Source organism: Drosophila novamexicana, unplaced genomic scaffold, assembly GCF_003285875.2.
Source record: "Drosophila novamexicana strain 15010-1031.04,08,12 unplaced genomic scaffold, DnovRS2.1 tig00004555-arrow-pilon, whole genome shotgun sequence".
Lineage (NCBI taxonomy): Eukaryota > Metazoa > Arthropoda > Insecta > Diptera > Drosophilidae > Drosophila > Drosophila novamexicana.
The window spans coordinates 3,932,764-3,949,196 of NW_020825052.1; the positions used below are offsets into that span (position 1 = coordinate 3,932,764).

A 16,433-nucleotide genomic window follows, 5' to 3' on the forward strand; every position below is an offset into this window, starting at 1 on the left:
GTGTGTGCCGCAACATGCTTGCAACATTGTGGGTTTTTTTTGTAATTATCCTGACCGCCCGCCTCGCCTGCATGCACCGTAACGAGCTCCTGCTCTCGTTCTTGTTGGTGCTAATGCTGCCAGCCGTTTGCCTAGCAAGTGAAGCCAGTTCGAAACGTGATAAAGTAAGTGGCTCCTGCCACTTGTCTTTACTCTTCCGTCTGACCAAGTACCTTTTGGTCTGTCTGTCTATTTCTATAATATGCTAGCAGCCGCATAAATAGCTGGGTGTCCCAGCAGACACACAGCTCGCATTTAGTGCAACGCAAATGAAGCGCATTACGTGCACGTGGCGAGCAGTGCACAGGAGTAGAAATGTTGCCGGGACGGGCAAGGCAGGAAAAGCCAAGCCACGGCAAAGGCAACTAAGGCCAAAGACGCAGCCAGCAGAATCTGCCGCATGTGCAGCATCTGATCTCCTATCTGTACGTTGGTCTGTCGGTTTGTCTGCATCTAAGTTTGTTGGCGATACAAAAGCATTTTGCATGTCCTGTCCACGTGAAGGCAAAAACTCCGTGGGACCAGCTGCTGGCTACATTTCAGCTGCTTCCCTTTTTGCTGGCTAAGTTCAGCTCAGTTTTGTTTGCTTGGGTTTGGTTGGGTTTAGGTGGGGTTTAGGTTGGGTTTGGGCTGGTAAGCGGCTTATCGTATTTGAGCGAAACTAAAGTATAGATTTTGCACTGTGAATACTTTTTAATGGCAGCTTGCATGGAAAGGCGATTTAATCAGCAGCATTATTTATTATACATGGCATGGAAACTTTCTTGCTGCTGTTTTATATTTTCTTCTTCTTCTTCTTTTTTTTTTTTTTTTTTTTTTTTTGGGTAAGAGAGTAAACTTTTAAGCAACCGCAACTTCAAATGAAATTGTGCGCAGTGCAAACGAAACATTAAGCATCTAAGAACTTCTAGCTGACAAAACTTCCCATAAGAAACCACACGACAAGACCAAAGTTTATGTGTTTTACAGATCTAGTCAGCCTACAGATAAACATGAAATATTTTATGAATTTAATGCCTCTCTCTCTCTCTCTCTATACATATTCGATATGTTAAACATATTTTTCACAGTTTTGTGCATACGCAGCTGCAGCTTTATCTAATGAAGTACATACTGAAAGTTTATAATCATAAAAAACATGGATATGGTGGAGAGTATTCATGCTGGGACTATGAGTGTCAATGCATATGCTTAGATTATATCGTTTAACAGTTGATTTAGAGTTATTTAGCCAATATTGGGATTCATATCATGCCACCTTTAGCGTGCAACATGCCAGGACATTGTTGACTATAGAGTTGGGTGCTATAGTTAAGGGTTATGCTGGTACGTTATTAGGTGCCTACGTTTATGGACAACATTGAGTGGGATATTTATTCTAATTATTATTTATATTTTGGCAAGCAAGGCACAACAAGACATATATAACAATTGCAATTTTTCATTTTATTTGTTCTCTGGTTTGCTCACCTAGAGCTGGAGCCGGTAGGGCACCGTCTTTGGTCAGTACAACTGTGTGGTGGTGGTGGTGTGTAAGAGAAAACAAAGTAAATAAAAAAAAATTTTTTTTAATTATCAGAATGTGTGTTCAATCATCAGTAATCGGTTTGTTATAGGAAATTCAAATGCAGACATTGTTAACCATAACTCAAAATAACAGAACAAACAAAGCCGAATTCAGCGAATACTGTGTGTGTGAGTGTGTGCTTTATGGTATACATTGTTTTGTTAGCAGCCGCAATTTTGGTAGAAGTTGTTAGTGCGGCACAACACAGTTAACAAGTTTTTGATTGCCAAACGCCTCGGCATACGCTTTATTAACAAGTTCTTCAAATTAAATCAAAAGCAATAACAAATTTCCAAGACCAAACATTTTCATTAAGAAACATTTCGGTTCAGGAACTAACATTTTAGCAGCAACCGCAGAAGTTTATGTGAAAAGTTCAACGGACAAAAAAAGAAAAGAAAGAATACATTTTAGAAAAAAGAAATCAACGTAAAGTACGGCAACGCCAAACACAACAACGGCAACGGCCAGTCAAATATTATGGCAGTTGTGTTAAAGTTTTTTATTGTTGTTGTTGTTGTAGTTGTTGCTGTTATTTAAGTTGCCGTTTGCGTGCTTCTCATTTCTTATAGTTCTTCTAGGCCAGACGTAATTGCATTTCTTTGTTCAACATTTAAACTTGTTTCGCTACATAGCTTATACATGGGTGTTATATGGGTATATGTGTGTGTGTGTAAGCAGGTGTATATTGTGTTTGTGTGTGTACGTTAGAGCAACTTACCGTTGGGTACTGCTGTCACTTTTTTGGTTTGTACACGTGCAGTGGCGTTATTCACCTTCACAATGGTTATTGGTAACGAGAGAGTTCGAGTAACGAGTAGAGTTGAGTTGCAGCGAGCGTGGTTGGTTTTGGTGATGGTTTTTTATTTTGATTTTAATATAATGTATACATTATATAGAATTATATTTTTTGAAAATTATTGTTTAATCGCATTTCGCATGTACAAGGAACGTGAAAATAAATTATTTGTTAGTAAACAATTATAATTGAATGAGGTGTATGTGTATGTGTGTGTGTGTGTGTGTGTATCTGTGAGAGTGTTAAAGCATCTTTAAAAGCAAGTAAGGCATTAAATTTAAACAGCTAAAACCTGCTTCCTACAAAAATGAGTTTTCCTTCTCAGATCTTTAATATTAATTAACCTATACATATGCAACGCTTTGGCGCATTTCACGTAATTAGCCAGCTTTCGTTATTTTTCGCTTGCGCTGCAAATAAAATGAATTATCACTGCCGTCTTTTGCGGCCTGCAGTTAAATTGTTTAAATATCAGTTGCCACTTTGCACATTTTCAGCATATTTTAAATGCCAATTATTTGCGGCCATCCACTCAACATAAATACAGAAATTGGTAAGCGCTGACAGACATTTGCAAGGAAATGCAAAATGGGAAAAAAGTAATTAATTTTTAATTAAAGGCAAATAAAAAAGGCGGCGAATAATTTTAAAATTAATGAGCGTTCGATTAAAACTCGAAATCAAAATGCGCTGACCATGCGTGAATCCGATTTTAAATACGTTTCGCAGTGCCAAAAGCACAATCAGAGCAATCGGAATTTAAAAATCAGTTTCTGAAACGCGAAAACATGTGAAAAAGTTTCACGACACGCAAGTCGAAAGCCTTTTTCCCTCTAAGGGGATTCTATTCTTAACCAAATTTATTTTTTAGTGGCAAATGAGAAACTTGTTATAGTTTTGCAATTAGTTTTAAATAATAGCTTCCCATGTGAACGGGCCGTATGCAACTATGTATATGTGTGTGTGTGTGTGTGTGTTGATGGTATATGTGGTTTATGGTATTGCTTGCATGCACCCACCTCGATTTTGCGTCCCTCAACCACGGTGCCGTGTAGACGTTCGCGTGCTCGTTCTGCATCGTTGCTGTTAGCGAATGTTACAAAACCGAATCCCTGCCATTCGCAATCAAACATGCAATTAAAAAAACATATAGAGTATATAAGAATATATATGTATATATATATATATATATATATATATATATATACACACATACATATATTTAGGTAGAGTATATAGCATATAAATTACGATAAAACAAGGTCTGTACCAAGTCATAATGCTAAGCTACAATATACACACAAACAGACTGAGCGTTGGGGAGACAGTGAGGGCCATGGACATGCGGGGCTCAGCATCTTGGGACATGCGTCAGCGCCTTAAATTATGCACATTTTTCGTGTCGTATAGCAACAGCGCCCGTTACTATGCAATTATATCAGTGAACGGCGGTTGCCAGGAGAATACTGCAAGGGACATTCTGATTTTATGCTTTAGTTTTTTGTTACTGCTGTTGCTAAACAGGAAAAATACGTCCAAGTGATATTTTTAGCCGGAACACAATGATTCAAGGTAGTTCTGGCAACGTTATGACGTCGCCGTCCCTGGACAAAGGAGTTCACTTGACTTGAGTATGCCCCTCAAGTGCTTGCCCTGTGCATAATTTAAATGAATCGTGCAAGAGGAAAAGGGTACATAATGGGAACTTACCTTGCTGCCACGTTCATTGAAGATGATTTCCACGTCCAAAATGTTGCCAAATTGCTGCAGGCAAATAATAAGTAGGTTAGCATAAGAAATTGTTTCGACTGCTGCAGCGGACCTACCCCAAACATGGCACGCAGATCGGGATCCCGGAAGCGAAACGGTATATTGGAGACGTGTAAGCGTTTCGGTTGACTTTTGGCATCCAACGAGGCAGCGGCGGCTACGGCGGCAGCCACCGATGAGGAGACCGACTGTGCCGGGACTAGAGCGCTGCTTAGACTAGTGACCACATTGGGTGACTGCACGGTCGCTGTCATAATGCCACTGACTGCGTTTAGATGCGCAATCACCTGAGAAGTGCTTGCGGGCACACCACAATTGGCATTACTATCCAGTCCGGCGGTGGGCAGTAGTCCTGTGGACATGCTGCTGCTCGTTGCGGCCAAGGTGCCCGAGGCTATGGAGCTGGCGGTCACTGAAGTTGCTGCTGTGGGACTGCTGCTTAAAATGAGCTGTTGTTGTTGTTGCTGTTGTTGTTGCAGTTGTTGTTGCTGCTGTTGTTGCTGCTGTTGTTGTTGTTGCTGTTGTTGCTGTTGTTGCTGTACTGCTGGTGGCGTTTGCAGCAACGGCTCGCCGCTAGCAATGGGTGATGTGTTGCCTGATACGTTGCCATCGTTGGGGATGCTATTGCTGTTGCTGTTGCCATTGAGTGTGGCTGCTGTCGAGGCGACTGTAACGCTGGACGGTGAGCTACTGAGCGGTGAGCTGGGCATGCCACCGCCGCCGCCGCCACCTCCGGTACCACCACCGCCACCACCAGCATGTGGCAACGCAGAGTTCTGCTGTGCCTCCGCTGCCTCACTGGCAATCAATACTGTGGACTGTGGCAGAAACGAGAAAAAAGAATAGATTGAACAAATTAATTAGTAAATTGCGCCAGGCATTTCGAATATTCTTAAAATAAATCATTTATCTAATGGATTCTCACAAAGATCTTTGAAAATTAAACGGATCGCATGAAAAATGCAAAAGTTGCATTCAACAGTTTTCCACACGTTATCTAAATACGGGTGGAATTTTACTTTTCAATTTAATCACATATGATAAATATAGTTAAATTAGAGCCCGTCTGTTACTATTTATGAATTAAGTATACCTGTATAAAAGGAATTTCTGAACTAGGCACAGGCTTTTTTCTACTAGTCTATGTTGTAGTACAGATAATAAATGAAATATTGGTAAAGAAATATTTAGTTATTAGCCCAATATTCATTTAATTATAACCTTTATGCTCATAACCTTGACCATATTATTACATTAGCTTTTCACTTTTCCCAGCCCATACAACAAAGTCCCAGTATTTTTGTGCTTTATTTATTAATTCCCATCAATTTAATTTTAAAATTTTAATTCGATTGCAAACATTTGTTAACACCTGCTTTGGTAACTGTTGAAATGCTTTAGTAAAAATGCATTATTATAAATTGGTGAAATATAGAAATGTTCGTACTTGTCGATGTTTTTGTGGTTGCTGCAGCTGCCACATTGAAAATCGAATGCGAACAAGTGCCGCAATAAATAAACAATTGAAATGAAAATACAATTTTCAAGTGGTTTGTAGACTGGCAGTCACACACACACACACGTTATGCACTGCAAAGTGCAGCTGTCTGTGTGTGTGTGGGTGACCCAATAAAAAAGTTACAAAGCACACACAGTTCGACAGAAAAGCGGACAGACTGTCGAACCCATGGAATGGCACATTTGTGGCACAGACTTTTGTTGACTTATGCAATAAAACTGTCGCGCAAGTACTGCAATTCCCCTTACTGCAACCAAATCCCAGCGGCGACCCTGCGGATGTGTTTGCATTTGTATTTTTGCATTATTAAAACTGAATATGCACAGTGGCATGTTGTCTATTGGCATTGTTGTCAGCCGACCAGGCTATGCCCAAGCACATCCCACAGAGTCAGCCTCAGGCGCATCCCTGTCTCTGACTCTCTCTCTATCTCTGGGTTTGAATAATTTCATATTATTGTCAATTTACGCACACGATCAAAATGCACTGGCAAATGCAATAATAACAATAGCAAATAAATTCGAACCGCCCATAACACACACGCCCCATAAAGTAGGCAATATAAATGACGCCAACTTAATTTTGGGTTTCGTTTGGCATTCGTATTAAATGCGCATTGTTGACACATAAATCTAAGTAAATTCTTTTTGTAAACACATATGCATATCAGAGCAGGGTATTCTCTGTACGATTCCGATTGCATGTTTAGAGCACATTTTCATTATTTTCCTTGGATCAGATGGCGGTTGGTGGGGTAAAGTGAAATAGCGTGAAAAACTTTAGCCGTATAAATGGCTAACGATAACGTAGGTCGGGCCTGAAAATGGACGGGGGCGTTCAGGTATTACAACTTGGGATTGGGATTGGGTTACCCTAAATGACATTTAACGCTTTTTAGTTTATAAAATGCCTTTGTAAGGCACGCGACGCCAGCAAAAAGGTCGCTCGCATTTTGATGCCGCATCAAACATTTTTGCATACATTACGAAACAGCAAAAGAGACAAGCGAGAACGACTGCAGGATACTCTGTTCATGGGCTCAAAGTGGCTTGAAAAAAAACATGTTTAAACATGAAAGATTTTATGCTCGGCAGAATGTCAAATTAGTGACCTTTAAACTGCGAACCGGAGAATTTTTATTTGACAGCCGAATTTTTGAGCTAACGAATCTTAAATACTTTGCTCACTTAATTAACAGAGTATATCAACTTTTTCCTTCACTCAAAATCAAAGGAATAACATATAAAAGGCAACGGTAAAGGAATTTGAGCTAAATGCTTCAACATGAATGCGAAAGGTGTTGGCATTTTCTTATGCGAGTTGAATTTTTCTAACTTTTACTTTCTGTGGCATCTGGTTGAAGTTCTTCAGTTGGTTAGTAGCATTGGTGTTAAGTTATGAATATTTTATGTACACAAGCTAACTTATGATTAAATAGTAAATACTTTGTTTTGTCGGACATAATCATATTTATGTAACAACCGAAACTTCAAAATAAAAGTGTAAAATCTAACTGCCAGTATTCTATATAAGTTTTAATTTTTTAATGATAATAATTTAGCTGGAAGGCTGCCAAGATTTTTTCATCAACTCAATTGTAAAAATTAAAAAATTTAAAACTAGACAACAAATTCGCCTTGCCAGAGAATTTATGGAGAATTGTTACGCTGCACAACAATATAAAATATGTGCTGGGAATGATAATGCGATAGCTGCAATGAATGTGGACCAACAACGTGGGTTTTCTATGACTAAGTAGCAACGTTTGCCTAATGAAGGAGCTGGTCAGCTCCAAAGGCATCAAAAAATAAAACTTAAGCTGCAGAAACCCAGAGCAAGCATGAAACCGAAACCAAACTCATGGCGTACGTATATTTCAATTGTTTGCATTGCTCTCGAGTTGTCCCTTAGTTTTTTGTTTTCTTGACTGTTTATTTTATTATAATTTTTTTCTGATGCTGCTGTGTTGGCCAAACTCACAATGCTGAGCACATTCTGTGGGGTATGCGGTAGCTGCTGCTGCTGCTGTTGCTGCTGCAGTTGCTCCATGGCGTGTCCATTTGTCAGAGGTGCGGGTGGCTGCTGTTGTTGCGTGACCAGCGTCGTGGCAGTTGTTCCCGTGCCAGTTGCTGGTACTGGGGCTGCGGTTCCATTGCTGATGCTGCCATTGTACTGTGTCTGTTGTGTTTGTTGTTGTGTTGACAGATTTGTCTGTGATAAATTTGCGGGAAACAACAAGGATTTGCGTTTAGTTGCCATCACAGGCGCATACATAGCTGTGCATGTATTTATGTATATATATATATATATATATATATATATATATATATATATATATATATATATATATATATATATATATATATTGGCGTATGTGTGAGTGTGTGAGAGAGTGTAAGTGACACAATGACTACGATAGGCAGACGGTCACGCAATTAACCAAACGACCAACACCAAAAAATTGCTTAGTATATAGGTACATTGCAATATGTATACAAGTTATTAAATATGTATATGTATACATATACATATAACTAATTCATTATCAATTGCATTTCTCATGGTTAAGTTGCATTGTTGTTGTTTAATTTTTGTTTTTGAACATGCCTCGAATACAGCTAGCATATTGTTAATTATAAGTATATTAAAAGAGTGATATAACAAAATGCGAAAAACTAGAATTCATTTAACAGGTTTTTGCTTTTGATATTTTTATACAATCTTACGCTATAATATAATTGTATATATCGATGCGTATGCATTAAATAACATACAATACATGTCCAAGGATTTTATTTAACTAAGTAGCACACATGTGACTCCATCAACCAGTCAATATCAATAACAATTCATCAATCAGTTGAGCAAACTGTCAAACTTAAAGCATTGCTTAACATGGTGGGGGAGGAGGTTATTTATGCTAACAATAAGTGAGAGCCAAATGTATTGTATATAAATACATATATATGTATATACTTTGAGAGAAATAGATAGATAGATAGATAAATGCTCTGTCAATACATCATGCGACCAACACATATTATATTTTTATAAAAAAAAAACGAGAAGTTTAAAAATTATATGGCTGGATTAGTTCAACGGCGGGTCAACAAACAGGGCGTATGCGTGATTTATTATTGTTGTAATTTACATGAGAAGACACGCACCTGAACCTCAGCTACGTTTTTATTAAATAATATTTAGTATTTATTGCAGACCTTGTCCATTATACACGCATCAACCAGACGGAAGCAGATTCAACCAGATTTATTGGTGCTTTGTTTTATGTTACTCTTCCTTTAAGCAAATATCACAGTTCTGTGTCTTGGTTTTGCCTATTTGTTGGTTATGTCTTTGCTATTGCAAGCATTTTGCTTGAAGCAATTCGCAATACATTTGTTCAGCTGTCTTCGTCCTGAGTTAGTTTCGTTTGAGCTCAAGTCTATGGATGATTTGTGTTTTATTTGTGGCAGCAATTTCTTGTTATTGCTGCTCAGTTGGTCAGCTGCTGCAGCTGAGCAATTAATAATGAATTTAAATAATGATAGACTAATTGAATGCTGTAAGACAATATGCATTTGCTACGTAACGAAGTGTTGAAAATCCAGTAAGGATGTTATGACATTTAAATAAAACACAATTGTCAAAATAAGTTTAAGCTACTGGAAAAACAAATCCTAAAGATTGTTTTGGAGTTTATATATTTTTATTATACAATATTATAAGCTGCTTTTATGTTGCAGTGTGTTTACTTTCAGACTTTTAAAAAAATTAAAAATTGTCTAAGCAATGCAACAACATCCTTGGAGTCATTTTAGTAGGCACCAAAGTATACTAAGACCAAATAACGCTAGCTAGTCTTTAAGCCTTAAAGCTTTTTTGCTGAAAATTTAGATAGATTCGACTATTGATGCGGCCAAAACGAACACCTATATGATATAACGCATCGCATTATAGCAAGTTCAGACTACCCTACATGAGGGACAAGCTCCCAATTAGTTGTTACCATAAATACCATAGTAACTTTATATGTGTGTTATTTTAATTGTTCTACATTGAGTAGGCGTAATATAAATGAATGTACAATTGATCCAATGTACACAAAGAATTTCTAAATATATTTATAATTTTTGCCTATTTTCACAGAGTTAAGTTCAACTACATACGACGAACAGTAGCAGAAGAAAAATATCAAAATTAAACAACAGCGACCAATATTATTGGCCATAATTAAATATTTGATTATTTATTGCACATGTGAGGCAAAAGTTCGCCAACAATTAAATGTAAACAATTAAACAACTGCGTGCGTATGCGTGTATGTATCGGCGCGCGCGTGTGTGTGAATGGTTTGTGTTGCATTCAAATTAAATGTTACACAAAAGCTTAGCTGAAAAATGCAAAGCTCAACTGTTAAATTATTCAAATGCACGAATCAAATTTCATAAACAAATAAGTACATGCCGGTCCTCAAATAACAAATGGTGGGCGTGGCCAAGCTGCAAAATTAAATGTCACGCAGATGCAAATAAACGAAATTAAATGTGTGCATATTTTTTTTCTTTTGTGTGTGAACTGATTTTGTAAAAAAGAATTTTGGTATAGTATATAAGCTGAATCAAATGAAATATTTATCGAAAATTAAAATGCTTGAAATGCTTCTCTTAACACATGTGGAGGAGAGACTATTGTGAAAAATCCATGTTCACAAATTGTTTGTCGCTTTGATTTCGAACAACGTTTGCCTTTTTTCTAGCTTTTTTCTTCTTCGTTTTTGTAGTGCGTGTTTTTATTTGTTGTGTTTTTTAATTAGAAAAAAAATGTGAAATTTATGCGAACTCAGTAAACCACAGAGCTGAGCAAAATATCCTCCAGCGTTTGCTGCTGCGCATAGACAATAACCAAAGCGACGTGCTGGGACAGCACCAAAAAGTATGCTATACAAAATATGAATGCTAAATTGTGAGCGCCAGAGAGCTTAGATTGTGCTCTCTGCGTGCTGCTGCTGCTGCTGGTATTTACAGTTATGCTCGCAACGCGTGTGATCAAAAATGTAAAAGCAGCAGCAGCAAACATGGCGCTTGTTGTGTAATCGTGTGTGTGCGTGTGTGTGTGTGTGCGTGAGTTTGTGCATATTTATAGGCACAGCCAACGACTACAAAATGGAATGCAACCAAATTAAGCCAAATCAAAGCAGAGCAAGACCAAACCGAACCCAAAAGCCAAAGCAAAAAATGCTACAAAATACAATTCAAAATACAAACACACTTCCACACGCACACACACACACTTACATACACTAATATAGAGTGTAAGAGTGTAGTTAATGTAGTAGTTGACTGGGCAAACTCACCTTTTGTTGAATATACAACGGCGCATTGACGGCTACACCATCGGCAACACTGGTGGACACTGCTACAGAAGCTGGTGTTGCACCGGTGGCTCCTGTGCTGCCATTGCCCGCTGCTGCAGACTCGGCGGTTGCTTTTAGCTGCATTCCAGGCTCAGTTTTGATTGCGGCTGCTGTCACGGCCAGCGACAAGCTCTCGGCCGCTGTGGGCGCACCAGCAGCGGCTGCAGCGGCCGGTCCGGGCGCGGCGGCATAGCCAGCTGGTGCGCCTGGAAAAGGCGCCACGCCAGCCTGCACCATGTGCTGCAAATGAGAGAGGCAGACAGAGGAGGGTATCGGATTAGTATGGTTATCCTTTTTGGGTTTTTATGTAAATTAAAAAAATAAATAACGAGTATTAGTTTAGATAAAATATATTCAAATGTCCAACTAGGTTTTGCAATCATGATTTTGATAACGTTCTAAAATATGCTATCCTTACTATAAGTTATAGAATGTAGCCATACATTGGCAAAGTGACTTTTCAAATAGCAACTATGGGCTTCGGATAAAAGAATCCTGAGATACGAGCTCGAATTGAAGTACTAATATCTTGTAACCTGGGATTTCAAAGGCCATATCGAGTTAACCTTAAATAAATATTCTTAGTTCCCGAATTTTTTGCATAGGTCGCTCTCAGAACGTTGGACATCAATTTTTTGGAAACTAAAGGAAAATTCTTGTTAGTAGCGTGTGGTTTTTTGCTCTGGCTTGGACTCTTATTTAGATACAAGATTGTTTTCCTGTAGCTCAGTAAGCAACGGCCACTTGAGATGGATATCTAACAGTCTGGCACTGTGTACTGATTGTTAGTTGTATTTATGGTGACGCATTTCGTTTTGGCTGGACTACCAAAAATGTTTGTCCCTCTCTGTGTGTGTGTGTGTGTGTTGCTGTGGTCGCTTTCTGCCATAAAAGTGCAAAATTAAATCCATATAGTTTATATTTGCAGGTAACCCATGACCGGTATCTATGGTAGCCGCTAAGCTCTTGGGTAGACAAAGGCGACTGCGAATTACACACACACACAAACATTTATATACATACACATACACATTCACGAATACGTGGGCGAGTAGCGTTGCCTGCTCTAAATTGCAATTTTGATTTGTATAAATTTAAGCCATTATTTTGCTTGGGTTACCTGGCACCCGCCACCCCACATAGACACACGCACATACACATACAGCGCTACCTGTCAACATCTATGAAATATGCAAAATTTGCAGCTTATTGTAGCTAAATAAAAACCCATCCCATCCCCATAATGCAAAGCCAAACTCCACCTTTCCTACCATTTTGTCGGCAAACTTTTTGTCATTTGAGAGTAGCCGAGCGAGAGGGGCAGTAAAATATAGCGAGAAGGCAAGGCAAGCAATGGAAAAAGGGGGATTATCGTGTGAGTGGCATTTTAATATGTTTTACTGTAAATTTGTTGCCTGCTGTTGTGTTTGTTGGTTACAACGCTTGCCTTGTCTGGCTACCCGCAATGGATATTAATTTTGGGATTTAACAAAACGTTAGAGATATTTGGGGAATTTTAAAACTGACAGAAGCAGCAATCTCTGTCACTTTTGAAATTCTACAAATCTTAATTAGTACAAAATACGCAGCAATATGGTATCAAAATCGTAAAGTTAAATATTTAAAATGGATATGTTTATTTTCAGAACAAGCAGGAAACTATAATGGACAACTTTTTAAAATCAAATTATTGTAGATTGAAGAATTGTAAACTTAAGATTATCAGTTACTATATCTTGCCAATATATTGACTGGCCTATCTTTAAAGATCAAAGTCTGTTTGGAAAGTTTTGTGGATCGTTTTATATTTTCAAAGTATCATAACTTCGCGTTCGAAGACATTTCGCAATACCAATGTACTCTCTTCATTTTGTGAACAGAGTATAAGAAAAGTGTTCCAAAATTAGCCCAAATCACATCAAAGATAAGAAAAATGTTGTACAGAGAAACATTTGCATCCAATAATAAACCATGTCTTATGCATTGGTTGCGGCTCGTATCTCATCTCATTAGGCTACCCAAAGAGCAGGCACTGTGAAGGCACACAAATGTCAGTTTTCATATTTTTGGCACCGCCCAATCTCTTCTGACCACACACGGGCGGCAACTCTGTCGCCCCCACCCCCCGCCCCATTCTTTTCTGATCCTCATGTTGATCTTCTTCTTTTGCATTGCAACGCCCAGCGATTTGTGTTTTAAAAAATTAGCTTGTTAATTAAATGCAAGCCATATGACATGTTGAGATGCTTTTCCACCCTCTTGCGCCTTCATTTTCCCCTTTTGCCCAGTCTGTGATGTAATCCGCCGTGCAAATTGGCGCACACTTTGTGCATTCGCCGTGTTGTGCGGCAAGATATATAAAATACACATAGGTATTACATATATTTATTTATTTTTTGTACGCTTACGTACGCGTAGATATTCTATGCCAGTGATGTTCGCGACTAGAAAGAAAATTGTCATGTTGAATTTACACGAAATTCTTCGAAAATTCATTTCGATGTGCCATGAAAAAACAGTGTGTTCGCTGCAGTCGAACGTAGTCGACTGCTCAATACTCTGTGCACACAGCTGAGCCCAGATAGAAAAAATAAATACTTAATTAATAGTTAAGGAACGTTAGAACGTTTAAAGAGATTATTAATCTACCCGTTTAAAAACATTTTATGTGATTCCGATATTTGTGATTTACTTGCCCCCCAATGGGCATCATCAGAAACTTTCGGGAGTAGAAATGAAGATATAACCGAATTATGTAGTCTCTTTCTTTCTTTATTCGAAAAGTCAGGCAAGCACGGATGTTTTGTGAATTGAGAATTAAATTAAATGTGTCGACATATGTATTCAATTTCATATATAACCAATAAGAAAGTATAACAAGCCACGACGCGGCAAAGTTACTTGTTCCAGCATATAATGCACTAGCTAAAGGTGAAGGTGTGAGGTGGTCTCCACTGGCTGCCATCATATAAGAGCACTTAACGGAAAACGGGTTGTTTTTGTTTTTGTCGCTGTTTCCTTCACAGCACTTAATTTGTCTGTCAGAATGATCTAGTCTGCGCCTGGTGCATACGTTTTTTGAATTGTGCAAACCGAGTGCCACTTAAAACAATGCAGTCACAACACAAACACACACCGACACACACATGTGGACTCTTACTTGCCCCAGATACTGACCGGATGGATGCTTCAAGCTTTACCTAAACCAGTTCAAGCATACGGATAATCCTTATTGTGATTAATGTGAGTTCAACGTGCCTAAGGACACCGAGCAAGCGATATTCTATTCTCCAATCGACTTCGGAAACCATTGTCCTGCAAATGACGGGTGAATAGCTGGCGTTGCCAAAAACGAAGAAGCTGCCTCGATAGTCGGTTGTATACTACTCTACAGTCGTTCTCAATATATATTGTTAAACACGGTGCTTCTGTATGTAACAATTAAGTAAAAAATCAACACATATACTGCATATATTGCGCGCAATTAACATGGCCATTGATTGGGGGCATCACTTTTATAATTTAACTCCAAATTTGCGAACAATTCTTTCATTTTTATGCATTGTTAAATATTTTGCATTTAATTGCACTCGAATGTTCGTCAGAGTGGAGCATTTTTTAAGCCCTATTTGCATGGCAAATGTTTCTCCGTTCCGCGCAGTTTTTATTTTGATTTCAATGCAGCCCATTCAACCCAGTCCCCCGCTTCCAACTGGCGTCAGCTGGTGCTGTTTTATTGACTGCGTCGACGGCGTCTTTTTTGGGCCCACAGTTTGTTTACATTTGTCGGCAGGCATTCTATGTGTTGTTTTAGGAACGTTTTCAACAAAACACTTTACGCTTTTCATTTTTGCAACAATTGCGTCGGCTTTCAAGTGGTATTTGAAGTATTTGTCTTGAGTGTTGGCGCAAAATTTCATCAATGTAGTAGTCCTCATGCAAATATATAAATATATGTAAGTAAACAAGTATTTGCCTCTAACATCAAATTGCAGGCATTTAAGATTAGCAATTTTCATTTAATGCATGCAATATACTCGCTAAAATCTTCGGGTGCCGCACGCTGCGTATACGTAATTATTAAGTATGTCACATACTGACAGCTGATTGATGGCCCAAAATGAAGAAAAATTATGTGAAAAGTATGCCAAAAAATTGTTCACGGCAATGTAACAAGAGACAGCGTGGAAAATTTAAAACAAAAACGTGTGTTAAGCTGTTTCTGAAGATGTCAATATATATAAATGTATATTTCACAAGGCCGATCTGCACCCATGCGGGGAAATATAATGAAAATGTTGTACAAACAAAAAGCGCAGTTGACTATGAACTAAAAATCATGTTATCCACCAAATCAGTCAGGAAAAATGCTTTTAGATCATGTTGTATTATTCTAAATACAATAACAGCTTGCCCCAAATATTTGTATATAGTACAGAAAATATATAGTTCCATTACATCAACCGAATATTAATAAATCATGACGTGAACAGCACACAGTATTTTGTTATGCCAAATTATTTGTGCTTTCCCAGACCGGCGTTGTGCGTCAGCTGCGACTGGCAGCGGACATGTTTCAAGTTTGAACCTGACACAGTGAAAAGCATTTGACCAATTGCTCAATAGTTGCTGCTGATTGCTGCTGACGCAATTGATGTCGACGAGGCGCCCATTTTGGTCAATGCAATGGCAAATTTGGTCCGATGGCGACACTCGTTTAAAAGCCGGGCCAAGAGCCCGACACGATGCGTTGCATGTCAATTAAAACGGGCAGCCAATCGAAATTGAAATTTGTACAACACGCGTCGATTGTTAAACATTTTTCGCCTTTGTTGTTGCTGTTGTTGTTATCTTACCAAATTTGTGACTCAATTGCTCAATGGGTGTGCGCTAGAAAGTTTTCTAGGTCGATGCTAATCACGTCTGCCTTTCAATTTCCATTTGTAAAGGCGCCGTTTGCATATTTGCCTAGAGCATCAGTTAAAAGCCAATTTGCCAAACTGCAATTGGCCGGATGAAGGTCATTTCCTGGCAGCTGTCAATGCAATTAACAAGGCAATATTCCCAAAGTAAGTTCTTATTAGAATATGATAACTACAAAGTTATTTCGAATTAGTTCGGGCAGGCTGGCAGACAGGCAGAGCCAACGCGCAGCTCAGATATGAATAAGCCTGTGTGTGGAATTTCAGTGTGGCTGTTGGCGTACAGGAAATTATAGCAAAAGCGTGTTGAAGTGTAAAAGGATGTGCCTAGCTAGGACCTGCAGGTGTATGAATCATGCATGTCCACATGACATGTAATATGACTACAGCGAATGCTGCCGTTG

At 38.6% G+C, this 16,433-nt stretch overlaps 1 protein-coding gene across 24 annotated transcripts in view; it reads right to left on the minus strand.

Annotated features, from left to right (window-relative positions):
- LOC115770197 (RNA binding protein fox-1 homolog 1) overlaps positions 1 to 16,433 on the minus strand; it is a 90,369-nt gene that overhangs the window by 11,835 nt on the left and 62,101 nt on the right. For 11 of the 24 annotated variants that reach the window (XM_030715369.1, XM_030715365.1, XM_030715366.1 and 8 more), the window contains 7 exons: positions 11,048 to 11,347; positions 7,675 to 7,905; positions 4,232 to 4,993; positions 4,116 to 4,169; positions 3,425 to 3,517; positions 2,328 to 2,382; positions 1,510 to 1,551 (listed from right to left, as the gene is read on the minus strand). In XM_030715369.1, coding sequence (XP_030571229.1) covers positions 1,510 to 1,551; positions 2,328 to 2,382; positions 3,425 to 3,517; positions 4,116 to 4,169; positions 4,232 to 4,993; positions 7,675 to 7,905; positions 11,048 to 11,347 — 1,537 coding nt within the window. The remainder of the gene's footprint in view (positions 1 to 1,509; positions 1,552 to 2,327; positions 2,383 to 3,424; positions 3,518 to 4,115; positions 4,170 to 4,231; positions 4,994 to 7,674; positions 7,906 to 11,047; positions 11,348 to 16,433) is intronic. The other 13 variants (XM_030715370.1, XM_030715367.1, XM_030715362.1 and 10 more) reach the window with 4 other exon arrangements.